The following is a 17542-nucleotide window of genomic DNA, read 5'->3' as shown; positions in this document are numbered from 1 at the left end:
TTAAAGCGCAATTTTTATTAAGAAACCAATTAACCCTCTTCCTTCTTGATTTTTGTCCAAATGCAATTATTCCACTGTGCAACGATCCTAACAATTGGCCCATTTGGTATAAGGAGTTTAGAACCAATGAAAAGTCTTTTGAAGAAAAAGATCCATTTATTTGGTTGAGAACATGTCTGACTATCCCAAACTCAAGGACCTTTGAATCGACATAGAATTTGAAACATTTAGAAATAGTTATGAATCATGTCCAATCAATGGGATACTAACATCCAGAAATTTAAAAGGCAATCATGATTGCTAGATGAAGGATGATCCAACAATTAGGTAGATATTTATAACGATTAGAAATTTGGATTTCCTTTTATAAATAAAAGATAGGTAGAGTGGTGAGGAGCCACATTTCTAGTTCTTTGTCAAAGCAATAACACAAGTTTTCATCTACGAAACTACGAGTGTTTGTTGTTGTTAATTGATTAAGTAAGGATGTTTTCCATCTCAAGTATCGTAATTTCATTGTCTGTCTATGATAGCTCAAGTTTAGGTAGCAAGGGAGTCATGTTTGTCATGGCTCTTTGGACTTTCACATTGTTTGATTCTTACTATTTTGAGCTTTATCAAAGTGTTTTAACAAGGTATGTCTTTGTTTGAACTTGGTTTCACAAGTTTTTTAGTTCCTCTAGTTGCATGAACTTGAGGATTTGTGCCTTAGCTCTTTCAGGTTTGATGTTGACTTTTTACATAGACTATCAATAAAATGGCTTTAGTTTCAGAGTTGTGACTATGTGATGCAAAACTACCTTGTGATTGATGTTTCTTATGTTAGTGTTATCTTTTTTCAAAAATGACATTCCCATAATGTCGTTTATACAAGAGTAACGATGATACTCATAACTCTTAAATACATTTGGGAATATACATGCTATTGGGTGTTGATATTCTAACGATAATCAACTCCTTGTATATTTTATGCAAGGGAAAGAAGATGTGATAGGTTAGACTCTCTCTTTCCTTTTCATTGTATTTAAGCTCAAAATGACACAATGCATACAAATTGTATCCAATTTTTGTTCAATTTGAGCATTCTGTGTAACATTATTCCTTTTAAGGTTTTCAAGTTACTTTTGAAACTAAGCAACAAGGTTGTGATGAAACATTAACCTTGTGTAGGATCATTCTAACAATTTTTACTAAATGAGTGGTAAAATTGAAAATGCAATAAAGAAACTTTATTCTACCGTGATGGACACCATAATCAAGTGAAATTAATAATTAAATGAAGATCCAACACTTTAAATTGAAAATTAAAAAAATATGGATAAAAAATTCTAAAGAAGAACTAAGAAAGTTTTTTCACTTTGAAAATTTATTCAAATTCCAAAATACTCAAATTCTAATTGTAGGAGAGTTTATAAAAAAAAGTTTACATACTATCAACCTTGTACTCATGAATCCAAATGCTACCAAGGCTTATTCAACAAACTTCTTAGAGTTAGAGTCTAGAAAGTATCTAGTTAAAAAAAATAGAAACATATACAATATCTAATAAAGGTGAAATATAAACAAATAGAAAATAAAACACTTATAAAGGTCAAGGGTCCAAACTAAAAAATTATACAAAAATACAAAAAATATATTTTGTCTCCAAGTTTTCTTCAAAGTCCTTAAGAAGGTCTCATCCATGATGTTACCATATTGCTTTTTGGTTGTGGTATTTTAGTGTTTCTTCTAGTTGTTATCACTCATTATTCGTTGTGTTTTTTTTATATATATTATGTGGTCTTTTTTGAAAAATCTTTATCGACTTCACTGTTATTGTTAAATATTTTTACAAAAATAAAGACGATATTCACAAGACTTTAAAATATCCTTCCTGATTATATTTCTTTTCTTCTTCCTTCTAGAGTCAAGATGTCTTAGAATAATAAGAAGATTTGGATAAAAATATTTGATAACGAAGTTAACTAAAAAATGATATAATAGACATGTAATAATAAATAATTAATATCTTATGATTGTCATGTTTATTATGACTAGTTGACTTTTATTTTGAATGAATTTATTTTACGACCAAATATTAATCTAAATAATCAAACATTTGAGTCTTATTTAAAAAGAAATAGATATCTTACTAATAATCAAAATTTATTGAATATTGGTACAATACACGTTAAAAATATACTTTAAATTAAATTAAAGGAAATAACTTTTTTATTGTCTACGAAACATTATCTTAAAATAAGAAAACACATCATAGATTAAAAACAAAATACAAACACACGAAAAAAAAAAAAACAAGATTAGGAATACAAACAAAAATGCTCTGGTCATTGTAAATTCCTTGAAATTGAAATCAACAACTGTGCTTGCTCAAACTTTTCGAGTTGAAATTGAAATTGCTTTCAAAATCGTAAAATCATGTCTTTTCTGCGTTAAATGTAAAAGCTTATTTTCCCGCACCTCCAATTCCCAGCTGAAGGTGGAAGCTACTTTATATTAGTGATGATTTTCTCGTTTTGATCCCATTGTGGTGTCCAATGTCTACACACCGTGTGGTTTCTAGAATAGCACGGACTTAATGGGTAAAAAGCTTCATACATGGAAACTATAGAAAGTTTCTTTCGGAAAGGAAATAAGCATTTATAGTGGAAGAAGCTTCAAAGGTCTACCTATACTCAACAATATGCTTTCTTCAATTGAAAAATATTTGAGATTAGTCAACCCAAAGGCATTCAACGGAAGTTACAGCAGCGTTCAATAAAAGTTGGTATCAAACTTTCTCCCAAACTGTGTTTTAGTTGTTTTTGCTGAATTAAAATCATACTTCAAGGAAAAACAAGAAGCAAAAACGGTAACTGTAGAACTAAATGAAACAGTCATCCATCAATAAACAATAGAATCAGTCGCTAGTTTGTCCCGTGATACAAGAACATTTTTACAACTAATGTTCTTGTCCTAATCCCTGTAGGATTTGATGCTAATCTGAGAGGAAATTCTGCCACTATTATACAGTCAGGGTCACTGGGTGCGAACCTGTGAAGAATATTCATCAAATTTCACAATAGCTGAAGGTCACCTGAAACAATCAAAAGAACACAATTAGCTTTTCATTGTTACATCATATATGCTGTTTAAACTCTGGTAACAGCTACGCATAGCTAGGATTATAATAAAAGTGAAAAGATTAAATATTTCCGAGTGATCCTTAGAATCGTACCTTGTGTCCAGAATGAGTTCTGAAACAAGAGTTGGGTGACATAAATTATGCTGGCACCCAACAAGATGAAGCATACAAAATGCGACCCTTCCAACCTTGAAGCATCCAGCCGCCATCTTCATCAAAGACAAAATCCTTGTGGTACCATTCCCTTAACTTGTTCCTAAATTTGGCCATTAACTCCTTGTCCAGTGGTAGCTGCCTAAAACCAGCTCTAGTATTCCTAACCTGCCATTGTTTGTATGTTTCAGGCCTCTCAACCCTTTCAAGAGCTTCACATGCTACAACATTCATGATCTCCCGACCCAAAAATTCTCTCTCAAGCATCAACCTCCATTCATTTTCACGGGATACCAGAGTATCAAACATATCATAAATTGAAGAATAATGGAACAGTGCCTCCCGGAAGCGCGTGACAAAGAAAGGGGCATTATAAGATCCATTTACCACGGATTGAACAAAAATATGCGGATTCATCTTCCTGATTAAATTCAGAACAGCATTTTTGGGACTGCTCACTTCAATTGATTCGTCAAGCAAATTCTTAAACCTTACCAGACAGTTCACAGCAAGCACCTCATTGCTCTCAATCTTAAGGTCTTCAATTTGAATGGTTTCCCAGTTTCTTGATGGTATGGCCTTGTACTCAAAGGGAACATTGAATCGTTTGCAATACTTAGCTAGACGACGACCAGTCTCCTCGATTCTTTCGGATGGGCGAAAGCCTGGTTGGGGATACTCTATTCCTGTGATGCGCAGCTTGGGAGGCCCTCCAGTTCTACTTGATAAAAACTTGATAAGAATTGGCCACTGGAAACCATACAAGATACCAAAGTCAATAATATGAAGAGTTTCTGCCTTTTCTGCTGTTTTCATAATCATTTTATTTGCAAAGAAATGTGCAAATTTCTTGAAAGGGCAGGCAGATATGAAAACTTGGTACGCTTTCAGGAAATCAGTAGTAGTGAAGTTCCTGTAGCTCATATAAAATATCTGTGTTCCAGTTCCGGCACCAACCAAGCGAGCCTCCAAAGCATTGGCCACATAATGAGCCAACCTTTGTGAGGCATCACCCAAAGCAGAAGAATGCTGCCTAATCTGCTTCAGTAGTTCATTAGCAGTCCTGTTGTCACTGGCAGACACAGCTTGTGCACACAGAACCAAAAGGGTCCTCAAATCCACTGTTTCCTTCTTCTTCCCTTGCCTCTTGGAACGAACCTTCCCTACATCGACCGAAGGCGATTGCTCACTCAGCTTTGCGTTACCATCTCCCACTGCCACAGATACATTCTTACTAGCACACAGTGGCACATTTTCAACACTAAGCAATACCTTATCAAATATTTCAGATATTTCATTCTCCTCATCAACACAAACCTCAGAGTGTTTGTTGCTTCTTTCTTCTTCTTCATCTTGTTGGCGCGCGTGATTCTTTCTACTCTTCACCCCAATTGAATTCTCACGCTTAACGGTTACCTCCCCTCCTACCTCTGGTTCCGCAGAATCCGTGGCGCTCTCCAACCCAGTGAAAAGCTGAGGTCTCTGAGGAAGAAACTTACTAGCCTCCTCCAACCCTCTCCTAAACTGCAACATAGATTCTGCATCATTGAAAATATTTTCAGCCAAGAGCTTGCTCACAGAAGAATCCATATCCAGGGTTCCATCGTTAATTTTTGTCAAAGCAGACGGAGGAACAAAGAAAGAGGGCGCGTGGGTAGAGGAATGCAAAGCCTCACCACCACCAGAAACAGGTGTATTGGGTGAAGAAGGCTTCAAGTCGTGAGAATTGGCTGAATCAGTAGTGGAATTGGAAGAATTACCATCGGGGCTCTCAAGCGGGTGCTGATTAGGGGAAAGAGGCAGTGGCGGTTCCAATTCCAAAGCATCATAGAATGATTTCTCAGTGTGTTGCAGAGTCAAAGGGTCATAGCACATACAAGGTTTCTGTTCAAAGTTCTCTTCCATAAGAATTTGACTTATGAACTTGAAGGTTTCTGAAAAATCAGTGTCTTCCTCAACCGTAGCCACCATAGCGGCGGAGTCGGCGGAGGACGAAACAAGCGGGTCAGCGTTTAAAATTGTATTTGGAGAAAACCCAGGTGGGCCCACATCGGACTGAGAGAAAAAAGGATCCGTGAAGAGGTTGGTGTAGTGTCCATTGAGATCCCATTCATCAAACTCGTAACTGCTCATGACAGTGTTTGGATCCATAAAAGTTTTTTACAGGATAACAGAAACGTAGAAGAAGATGCAGGATTTTGAAATGAAGCAAATATGTATGGTGAAAAGAAAAAAACTCACATGTCAATGGAATTATGAGCATGGAAAATACTATAACATAAGATAAGGGAAAACACAAACCCCTAAAAGAGAAAGATTACGACTGAGCATGAATTATGGAAGTTTCAACTCTTCTGGGAAACTGGGAGAAAGAAAATAGAAGATAGAAACTCGCATAGGAAAAGAAACCCAGTGGTGTTTATATTCACCATTGAAATACTATTATAACATGATAATTTAACAATATTTTTTTTATAACATTTTAATAGGTATTATAATGATACAAAATTAGTTCATAATCAATATTAATCATAAACATCAACTAATCTCAGAATGACACATGACGTTAAAATATTCTCAAAGCATTGTTATCCATTCTATTACTTTCTCAACAATATTATCTCTTTTTTCATATTTTTTACACTCAACTATAAATGAAAAATAAACTCCCACATAAATCAATTAAATTTCATACTTCAATTCCCATAATTCCAATTTAAGTATAATAAATATAAATCAATATTATGAATAGTATAATTAATATAGTATATAGTTTTAGGAAATTCTTTTAAAGGTGTAGAGATTGCTGTCCACTACTTACATTTTGAAATCTTTTTCTTACATTTTTTTTCTTTTTAAAATTTAGTTAAACTGGTTACACTATAAACAAAGTATTAAACTGAAATATTAGAGATAGAAAATAAATTTATTTAACCAAAAAGAAAAATGTATGTCTTTGTCTTTCACCTGTCTACAACAATTGAACAAAATAGGAAATTTGATTAGCGGTTAATATTTTAATTAGACCTTTCATTAGAGTGAAATGAGAAAGGGGACGAAGAGAACCAATGTGATTAACTAATAGAATAGAAAAAGATTAAAAAAATAATATTGATTTCATAATTTTTTTTTCACATGCTTCATGTTTAATAATATTTGTTTAAGTCATTCTCCCTTCTACCAAAATTTGTTAAAATCAATTATGACACTAAAAACTAAAGTGAACGCATAAAAAATATAAAAAAGATGTATTATATTATTTATATTTAAATTTGAAAACAAACACAACAATATATTCATCGTCAATAACAAGGTTACATACAAAATAAAATATAAAATAACAAATTGAAACTTATATAAAACTATAATAAATTAAGATATAAAGTATAAAGTAATACTTATATGTTTCATCAAAAAAGTTAACAATAATTGATAAAAAATAATTTATATTAATTTGTAGCATTGAAAATACAAAAATAATTTATATTAGTGAAAACATATACATGTGCTCTTAACTTTTTTATGAAAATGAAAAATAATAAAATCATTATCATTATTATAATTATTAAATTAAATATAAATAATTTTTATAATTTTATTGTAAATAGTTTTTATTTATTTTATAAGTAGTTTATAGTTAAAAGAATGGTTAAGTTTAAAAAACGATCAAATTTTAAAAAATGGTAAAATTTCTAAAATAATTATTTTAATAAAAAAAATATTATTAAAAGGGTAAATTTGAAAAATAAATATTGACACCAAAAAAGATAATCCTTTTGGGATATATATATATATATATATATATATATATATATATATATGAAACAAAATAAATTGTAACTTAGTTTGTATTAAAATTCACTTTAGAGGTAGACTTTAATTTAATATTTGAGTTTATATATCTATTAGTAGTTCGGGTTAAATATGTTTTTAGTCCCTGAACTATCAGACGATTTTGTTTTTAGTCCCTGCTCAGAACTTTGATGGTTTTTAGTCCTTATAGTTTTGAAACTCTGAGTATTAGTCCTTAAAAATGGACGGTGTTAAGTTTTTGTGGATGTGGCAAACGGCGATGCCACGTGATCACTGATCTCTGCCTTCACTCTCTGCCACGTGGGATGTTTAACTATTGAACTGAGGTTATTTGCTGTAGTCAGAAACACTAAGGTTTTCAAGCTCTTGTTTGGGAGCTTGCGAGAGGTAACCATGGCCGCCACAACCAACGCCGTTGCCCCGCCGCGCCAGCTCTCTCAAAAGGAAGCCGACATCCAGATGATGTTGGCAGCCGACATTCACCTCGGCACCAAAAATTGTGATTTTCAAATGGAGCGCTACATCTTCAAGCGCCGCAACGATGGTAACTAACATTTTTATATTATCTCTATCGTTATACAATAGACAACAGCCTTGTGTTATACAATTTTGAATCTGCAATAGCTACAGGAGCGCAATGTGGTTTTGATTTGTTGTGGTGTGGATTTGGTATTAGGTATTTATATTATCAACCTTGGTAAGACATGGGAGAAGCTTCAACTTGCTGTTAGGGTTATCGTTGCAATTGAGAACCCTCAGGATATTATTGTGCAATCTGCTCGGCCTTATGGTCAGAGAGCGGTTCTCAAGTTTGCCCAGTACACTGGTGCTCATGCCATTGCTGGAAGGCACACTCCTGGTACCTTTACCAATACTCAATTCAACAGTTAAACATCCCACGTGGCAGAGAGTGAAGGCAGAGATCAGTGATCACGTGGCATCGCCGTTTGCCACATCCACAAAAACTTAACACCGTCCATTTTTAAGGACTAATACTCAGAGTTTCAAAACTATAAGGACTAAAAACCATCAAAGTTCTGAGCAGGGACTAAAAACAAAATCGTCTGATAGTTCAGGGACTAAAAACATATTTAACCCTTAGTAGTTCGATAGTAAAATGGTACGATAGAATCAACAAATAATAAATCTTTCCATATTGGATAATATAATAAGTCAAACAAAAATAAATCTTATTAAAATAAGTTTTAACATATGATTTTGATACCATGTTAAAAGATATATTATAAGTCTCATTCTTACAAAATTAGTTTGAAACAAAGCTAAATTATAACTTTAAAATTAGTTTGTATTAAAATTAGTGTTAAGAAGTGAACTTTAAATCTAATTCAATATATGAGACTATACATTAATTATTGGTTCGATAATAAGTCGCATGATAGGCTTGACAAACAACATATCTTACGATAACAGATAACACAATAAGCCGAATAAACAATAAATCAATGACTTTAATATCATGTTAAGAAGTGTATTCTAAGCCTAACTCATCTTTACAAAATTAATTTGCAAGTCTTTTTCATATATTCAATATTTTCACATTACTTAAAAGTCAAAACCTAAGACAATTTAAATATTTATTCATTGTTTCACTCTTTGATGTGTTTTTAAGAACAAAATTGTAAAGAAGTATTAACCTCAAAGTGGATAATACATCACATGAGATAATTGACTTTAACGATATCACTCGACAACTTGAAATCACACTATTGAATGAGATTGATAACGATAGGGCTGGGCATGATTAATTAAATTATACTAAACTATGGATTATCTATACTATTTTGCACTATAAAAACTAAACTACTTTTTATAAAAACTTAATTTTACTTATTTGTAGTTCAGTTCAAAAAATCTGAACTTCTTTTATTAACAGTTTAGTTAACTACTTCAAACTATGTACTTTATTTTAATTTTGCTTGTTTAATTGTTTTGCTCTTCTTCTATTTCCAGCAACACAAACATAAGAAATAAAGGCACGGGTGTATATATATATATATATATATATATATATATATATATATATATATATATATATATATATATATATATATAGATAAATAAATAAATGTTCTTTTTCAAGTCTCTTAAAAAGTTAACTATTATTATAATAATTATTAAAATAAAATGATATTATTAAATTTATACTAAAATAATTATATATTTTAAAAAAAACTAAATTTTATTATATTGTAATTATATTTCAAAAACTGGTAATTATTTTTATAACTTAATAAAATTAACTATAATTGTAAAAATAAAAAGATAAAAGTACTTATGTAAATAATTATAAAATATAATATTATATATATATATATATATATATATATATATATATATATATATGAGAATTCAGAAAAAAGGTGAGAAGAGAAGAAAGATGAGAGTTTTTATATTAAACTAGATAATTGTCAAAATAAAAATATTTCAAATAACGCAAAACAGAGATAAACAAAAATATTTTTTAGAGATTAAGTTTTTAATCTATATAAAATAATATATAAACAAATTTATATTATTAAATTAAACTATATTTAATAAGAGAATCAAATTTTAGACATTTTATATCTTTAAATTAATAATAAATAGTAATGATAAATAATTATAGTTATTAATTTAATTTTAATAATATGATAAAATAGTACCAATAATATTTCATTAAATTTTTTAAATTTTTTATTATAATTATTTACTAATTCTAATTATATAGATTTATAATTTAATTTTTTTTAAATGCTGTGATGTTATTGAATATTAATTTATTTGTTTGTAATTATTAAAAAAAAATCAAATTGAACTAATTCTTTTAACTCTATCGATGATTAGCCATTGACAGTTGTACTAGTGCAAAACCACATTTATTTATTAGAAAGCACAACGAATGAGATAGTGAAGGGAAGAGGTTGCAGGCATAAATATATTTCCTTTAAGTTTAAAATAGTACAGTACACTTTAAAAGAAAAAAAAAGTAGTTTAGTTCAGTTTAACTGAACTTATTTTTAGTTCAATTCAATTTAAACAAATTAGTTTTTAGTTTAATATATTTTTTAAGAGTACAGTGGAATATAATTCATTTTGCCCACCCTTAGATAAGGATGTTCTAATATAATATTAAATTTAAATAAAATGATAGTTTTTAATAATACGAAGGAAGATGCTGTTTGCCCTCTCTTGGTTTACGCTTTTAATAGTATAATTATTGAGTCTGCCATTAAAAGCAAAGTACTTTCAAAGGGACTCTCCTAACATTAAATTAAATATTAAACAAAAGGGTAGTTCTTAATTATATTAAGGTAGATATTGTTTGTCCTGTCTTGGTTGAAGTTGCTAATTGTAAAATTATTGAGTCTGCCATTAGTGATTGGGTTGTGTTAATGGAATTAAGGCTATTATCTAGTTAATTAATGTGTATTATCGGAAAGATCATAATTTTCCCACCTAATAACAACGTGTCTTATATATGTCATTGTCAATATCTGAAAGGAATCTCAACTTCCTAACCCTATCAAGCTAAAGACATTTGGTTGGCTTTGCCAACTTATTACTAATCACAAAATCGTCAAAAAAGAGGAAAAAAAATAATCTCAGTCAATTCATGTCTTGATCTGAGTAATTTTGGCCCTTAGTGGTTGTAATATTTAATTAGGGAAACGAAAGTGATGCCTCAATACAATTAGCTGTTTTAAAAACTTCAGAGACAGAAAAACAATTGATTTAGAAGTTGAAACAGGTAATAAGAGACGTACCCAAAATAAACTTTGACAAAATATAAGATAAGTGTTAAATTTCTCAGTCAACCTCGCTAATAAACTCATTTTATTCCAATTAAAAATCTATAATTTAATTACTATTGTTTTACAAGCTACCTGAGAGAGACCGGGTTGTTACTTTTACTTGGTCGTCAAGGATTCAAACTTTCTTAAACAGCACAAAAATAAACGATAGCTTTGACAATGAAACGAGTCTTTGTGTCACGCGCACTGCACGCACTCGTAACATTTATGCTGAGGTAAAACAGATTGATGCACACACGAGCCCGTGTCATGCTAGCGTGTTTAAATGTTGAAAATTAGTAAACAGCGTAAACCTCTTTGATTTATATTGTCTTAACTATAATGCATAGGGAAAAAAAGAAGATATGGATATACTTGAAGAAAGTTTTGTTGAGGTGAAATGGAGAGTAAAGGTGACAAAACGAACCAATTCAATTAGTTTAAGCTTTAGAAAAATGAGTAGGGTTAGGTTGTTTGTTAATTGGAAATAGGTTAAATTTTATAATTCAGTGTGCCAAGCTATTAGGTTAACTTGTTTTTTGTTATTGAAAATCTAATATCACATGAAAACATAGTGAAATTATTGATTTTTTACATGAAAACAGGTTGAAAATGAGCTAATGTCTGTCAAGCTGAAACGGATTGAAAAGAGTTGTCATTTGGACTATTTTAGATCTTTGGTCGAGCTATATTAGGTTGGGACCAAGTTATATCAGACATTGACCAAGCTGTATTAGACTTTGTCGAGCTGTATCAGACTTTGGACGGGATGTCGAGACTATGTTAATGAAGTCAAACTGTATTAATATGAAGTGTCGCGACACAGGTTCAAAATATTTTTAATGAAGTTGGACTTCCGAGTTAACCAGACTTAACTCATAGGCTAATCTGTCAAGTTTGACGAATCGAGTTAATTTGAACTTTTAAGTTAAAAATATTGTCCTGAGCCACCTTTCTAGACCATACTAGCCTCTTAGATTGACTTGTGACTTAACCCTTTTTATTATTTCTAAATATATGAGGAAAACTAATGAAAAATTTTCTTTGTGTTATTGACCCTTTTGTGAGTGTTTTCTTTTTACCAAGAGACATATCCATGATAAGTAGTTCAACAATAAATTGTAGTTTATTCTTTTTAATCTTACTCCATTTCCTTCCCTTCAATACTTTTATATTGTTGCTATAAGAAATGTGACTGCAATATATATTTAATAACAAATATAATTTTTATGGATAAATTGTTAAAGACACGTGGACTATGATTTAGTTGTGTATTTATAATTTCAAATATGAATTAGCTCAACAATATTAATATATATAAGTATAAGTTATTTTATTTTTTAATCCATTTATAGTTTATGTTTTGGATATATATAAATATAAACACGTGAAATTATATAAATATTTTGTTTATGTAAAGTTTAATAAAGAGGAAATCTATGATTTTGTAATTAATTTTTTACTAATGTTCAATTTGACATTTTTTTTGAAATGATTTTGAGTAATGTAGCATTCATATGATATCAAAAACAAGCTTAGAAAAGTTCATGAGACATGTTTTCATATCTACACGAACACAAAAATATATAGTGAAAAAACTATATAAGATATTTATCCATATACAAGTGTGAGATTTCACCATATTTTCATATCTACACCAACACAAAATACATATCGTAAAGAAATTACATAAAATATTTATCATTAGAAAGTGATTTTAAGCCTAACTCTGTTAACCTAGAGTGGTGTGTGTGGATGAAACAGTGAATGAATTATGCAGAGAGAGTTAGAATAAAGTAAGTGCACCACGTGATATGAGAACTGAGGTAAATTCTCATCCAAATGAATATAGACCTTATATAAAGGTATAGTACAACAACAACATTAATACAGAAAGTAAACTAACTATACTTTACGGTTATATCATTTTGGATTATCTACAATAAACTCAACCCCACAAAACCGGCTTGTATGGTGAGGTTTGCACCCCACTTATATATTATAATTTGGCCTTATCTCTAGTCGATGTGAGACTTTCAACACACTCCCTTCACGCCGAGGTATAGACATCTCAAGCGTGAGAGTAGAATTAGTGGGTGGTCTGATAGTGGCCCGACAACGGGTGAAACAGAATATCCACATAGATTTCGCTAGGAAAGGCTCCAACCATGGCTCTGATACCATGTTAAGAAGTGGACTTTAAGCCTAACTCAACCCCACAAAATTGGCTTGTAAGATGAGGTTTGCACCCACTTATATACTTTAAAGTGGTCTTATCTCTAGTCGATGTGAGACTTCCAACACACCCCCCTCACGCCGAGGTATATACATCTCGAGCGTGAGACTAGACATTAATGGGCGGTCCGATAATGGCCCGACAACGGGTGGAACAGAATGCCCACATAGATCTCGCTAGGATAGGTTCTAAACCAAGCTCTGATACCATGTTAAGAAGTAGATTTTAAGCCTAACTTAACCCCACAAAATCGACTTCTATTATATACAAGTACGAGATTTCACCTTTAAAGATGTGAGAGACACTCATATAGATAAATTTGAGATTAATATTATTCTCTACAAATGTGATTTCATTAACAAGATAATAGTTAAAAATTAAAGTATCAACATATATAACTTGATAAACAAATAAATTAAATATCCGAACTATTCAAACATTACTGAACAACATTATAATATTTAAAAAAAATCAAATTGTGAACTTATAATTAGAAGTAGTAAATGATTATAAAGACTTCTAAAAAATGATAAAAAAACTAATAGTGTTATTTTTTGTTAATTAAGAGTCCACACACCTTCAACTTGAATCAAACTCGTTTAATCCATGGATTAAATGAATCGAGTTTAGTTCAATTCATGTTTAAAAAATTAAAATTTTATCAACTTAATCCGACTCGAATCCATAATGACTCAAGTTAGCTTATGAGTTAAAACTTATTTTAGCATCTCTATCTACTAATATAAAAAAAATAATCAAAAGATATGATTATGCTATATGGACGGAGAGGTTTGTTAATATGGAAAATGAATAAAAGGTATAACCACAAGTGACATTCACATTAGTGAGAAGCATTCTAATATAAAAAAAATTGTATCATTAATTTATCTAAAGGGGTATGGTTGCACCAAAGGCTATATCTAGTTGACTGATAGTGCATCTAGTGAAGGGATGGTCAATAATATAGATGTTTTTTTTTTCTTTTTTTTTTTGTTTTAGAACTAGTTAAAGGAAGACCACTAATATAGTGTAGGTTGGCCAGAAACTTTTGAGTTTGGGGTTAAAATAAACATCGATGGTATTTTTCTATACCATCTAGAATTTCTCTTGTGTTATTTCATATTGGTATCAACTACCTACATTCATACGATTAATTTTTGTTTAAGCAAGAATATATACCTTCATTTTATTTACACCTATTGTATACTTATTGTTTTTTTTTCTTTCTATCTTTCTCTTCTTGTCATATTATATAACTTATAAATCTACCGTTTTTACTTTTTTCTTAATGGATATTGTGTTAATGCAACTTTTTCGTGTACATGAAAATTTTTGTTTTTGTTTGAAGGTGCTACATGTAACGCGTTATATGAATTTTTTTACCTTTCATATATCTTTTGCTTTTATTTTTACTAATAAATTTATCCATGTAAAAGTATCATACCTAACATGAATTTATAAAAAAAATTAAAAAAGTTATATCTAAGAAAAAGAAATAAAGTGACATTAGAAACCTATAAATATCATCATATTTACATAAAGTTATAAAGTTGTTGGACTAGTGGTAAAGTAATCTTGAAAAGTTTATTAGCATTTATTGTTTTTTGGGGACATATACATGTTGAGAAGGTAGACAGTCGGGGACATTGCTTCTGGAACATATGATTGTTAGATATGTAAGTAGAAAACAAAGTACATGTTGGTAGAAACTGACTTATAATTTTGCTTTTGCTCGTTGAAGGAAAGTATAGCAATTATGTGTAAGACTGGAAATACACTATGCCGGAACCCAACAAGAGGAAGCATGTAGAATTCGACCCTTCCAACCTTGTAGCACCCAACCACCATCCACCTCAAGCATGAAATTGGTGTCGTGCGCATCCTGTCTCAACCTCTTCTTTAATCTGTCAATGACTCGTTGATCCAAAGGAAGTAACCGAAACCCAATTCTCATGTTTTGAAGCTGCCATTGCTTGTATGTTTGTGGCCTCTCAACCCTCTCACAACCTTCACAAGCTACGATGTTCATGATCTCTCGTCCAAACAAATCCTTCTCAAACATCAACCTCGTAGGATCTTCACGATCAATGTTGGTTTCAAGCATGTTAAACAGTGCAGAGTAGTGGAAGAGAGCCTCTCGGAACCGTGACACAAAGAATGGCACATCATGGGAGCCGTTGACAATGCTGTGCACAAATATGCCAGGATTTGCCTTCTTAATCAACCTCAAAACAGCATCCCTTGGATTATCCAACACCACAGACTCGTCAAGTAGATGCTCCAACTCAAACATGCAGTTCACAGCCACAAATTCGTTTTTCTCTATCTTGAGGTCCTCAAATCTGATGGTGTCCCATTTTCTTGCAATAGCATTGAACTCGAACGGAACATTGAAACGCTTGCAATAATGTTCAAGCCTACGCCCCGTCTCCAGCACCCTTTCCTCTGGCCTGAAACCTGGCTGTGGCTGATCTATACCCGTGATGCGAAGCTTGGGTGGTCCACCAGGACGTTTTGATAGGATGCTGATAAGTGAAGGCCACTTGAAGCCATAGCGGATACCAAAGTCTATGATATGAACAGTTTCTGCATTCTCAGATTGAAAACTAATTGATTTGTTGGCAAAAATTATAGTAATCTTTTCAAACGGGCACACTGAAGCATATGCACAGTAAGCTTTCACCATGTCTTTGGCAGAGATTCTTTTGGAGGATAGAACACTATAAACCTGGAAACCGGTTCCATCCAAGCATGCTCCAAGGGCGTTTCCAAAGTAATGTGCAAGCCTCTGAGTATCATCCCCTATTGGAGAAGAATGCTGCTTAATCTGCTTTAATAGTTGCTTTGCAAATGAAGGACTATCAGAAGCAACAGCCTGTGCACAAAGCATCAATAGTGCTCTCAGATCTACAACTTCCTCGTTACTTTTCCTGACCTCCCCACCAAACATGTTTGCTAAGAATGTTTCATCCTTTTGATAAAGGGCTGTGTCAGAAGGCACCCGTTTTCCTAAACCAGTGCCTAGCACCACTTTATCAAGCAATTCAGATAGCTCACTTTCATCCACGTACGTTGCCGATGTCTTCCTGATTCTCCCATCTGCTTCATACTCTTCCCGATCCCGATTTCTCCTTCTTGACACAGACAGAAAATGCTCCTCTTCAACACTTTCTTCTGTTTCTGTCTTAATTACCACAGTTGGAACCGCTGAAAAGGCTGTGCTGTCCGTGTCAACAATGAACGGAGTATGTTTAGGAAGGAAGCTGGTACCTTGCTCTAGACCTCTCTTGAATTGCTCTTGAAATGCAGAATCAAGAAGGGTATTATCTAAGAATCCAAATCCAGTATTCGTGGAAGATTGAGTGGTGGAGGTTGAATTTGAGTGGAAAGCAAAGTTATCCGGAAAGGTAAAAGTGTTTGGCAGTGGTGGGGTGTTATAGTCAACACTCCACTGAGAATCAGAGGAGATGGATGTACTGCCATAACTACCAGTACTATTATCACTGGAGCAACCAGAGACATTTTGCTCAGGGCTCTCCACTCTGTAACTGGGGTTACTGTGAACATGATGATGGTGTGTGGAAGAAGGGGAAGAAGATTTCTGGTGAGTGATGACCTGATAAAATGATCTCTCAGTATGTTGGAGAGCTAAGGAATCATGGAACATACTGTACTTTTCTTCTGTGTCCTCTTCCATCAGCATTTGCTTTATGTAGCCAAGGACAGCAGAGACATCACTCTCATCAAAGAAAGATTCTGCTTCATCATTAGCAATATTGATGGTGGAGGAGACTCTTCTATCCATCTATAAATTATTAGTATGATCACAGACTAAGGTGAGGAAGCAAGACAAACAATTTCATACCAAATGGTTCTAAAAAAGTGTAGTTTGATCTAAAATTAAGGGCAAGGAGAAGAAGTTTTGATGAAATAAAATTAACTATAGAGAGGAAATGAAAAAAATTGCATACCAAGGAAAGCAAAGAAATGAAGGAAAAAGAGAGCAGTATATTCAGTCTGTCTCATGGCTTTTAAATGAGGCAGGGAAATCCCCAGAATTAGAAGATAAAACCATCCAATTCCAACCCCATGTCAACAAAATCATCATTTTCATTCTGAATATATCATAACAAAAAAAATTTATAAACTAATTATTTTAGTGTTAGAACTTATATTTTGTCATCTGTTAAATATTAAATTAAATCACTATATAAAGATATTGAATATTTTTAAAATTGTATAATTTAATCAGTTTAAAAATATCTAGCGAAAAAACAACTTGAAGAATTTGTAGTTTCCAGCCATGACAACAAGTGTACCTGAGTTTGCCACGTCACATTTCACTTCTTTACTAAGCTTGTGAGTGTGGTTCACGACACAACAATCCCATCACATGAATTATAATTTAAGATATGATTACAGAAA

The 17542-nt window shown here is 31.9% G+C and overlaps 1 protein-coding gene and 2 pseudogenes across 4 annotated transcripts; 1 reads left to right on the top strand and 2 right to left on the bottom strand.

Moving 5' to 3' along the window:
• Nucleotides 1–2841: 2841 nt before the first annotated feature.
• Nucleotides 2842–5685, bottom strand: LOC124825177 (scarecrow-like protein 14 pseudogene; annotated as a pseudogene). 2 transcript variants are annotated; one of them, XR_015780346.1, is made up of 3 exons: nt 5579–5685; nt 3218–5402; nt 2842–3076 (listed from the first exon to the last, which is right to left on the bottom strand). The product of XR_015780346.1 is annotated as a scarecrow-like protein 14 pseudogene, transcript variant X2 (transcript). The 2 variants fall into 2 exon arrangements; XR_015780345.1 differs by having other exon boundaries at nt 3218–5680.
• A 1798-nt stretch (nt 5686–7483) lies between these two features.
• Nucleotides 7484–7981, top strand: LOC124825230 (small ribosomal subunit protein uS2-like). The gene is made up of 2 exons (XM_047297805.2): nt 7484–7634; nt 7767–7981. Exons 1-2 carry the CDS (start codon nt 7484–7486, stop codon nt 7979–7981), a joined length of 366 nt encoding a protein of 121 aa, XP_047153761.2.
• Nucleotides 7982–14682: 6701 nt separating this feature from the next.
• Nucleotides 14683–17230, bottom strand: LOC124825178 (scarecrow-like protein 14 pseudogene; annotated as a pseudogene). The gene is made up of 2 exons (XR_015780347.1): nt 17089–17230; nt 14683–16922 (listed from the first exon to the last, which is right to left on the bottom strand). The product of XR_015780347.1 is annotated as a scarecrow-like protein 14 pseudogene (transcript).
• Nucleotides 17231–17542: the final 312 nt, after the last annotated feature.

The sequence above is a fragment of the Vigna umbellata genome, chromosome 6 (genome assembly GCF_029865625.1).
Source record: "Vigna umbellata cultivar VRB3 chromosome 6, Vumbellata_1.0, whole genome shotgun sequence".
NCBI classification, from domain to species: domain Eukaryota; kingdom Viridiplantae; phylum Streptophyta; class Magnoliopsida; order Fabales; family Fabaceae; genus Vigna; species Vigna umbellata.
This window is presented reverse-complemented; position numbering and strand designations above follow the sequence as displayed.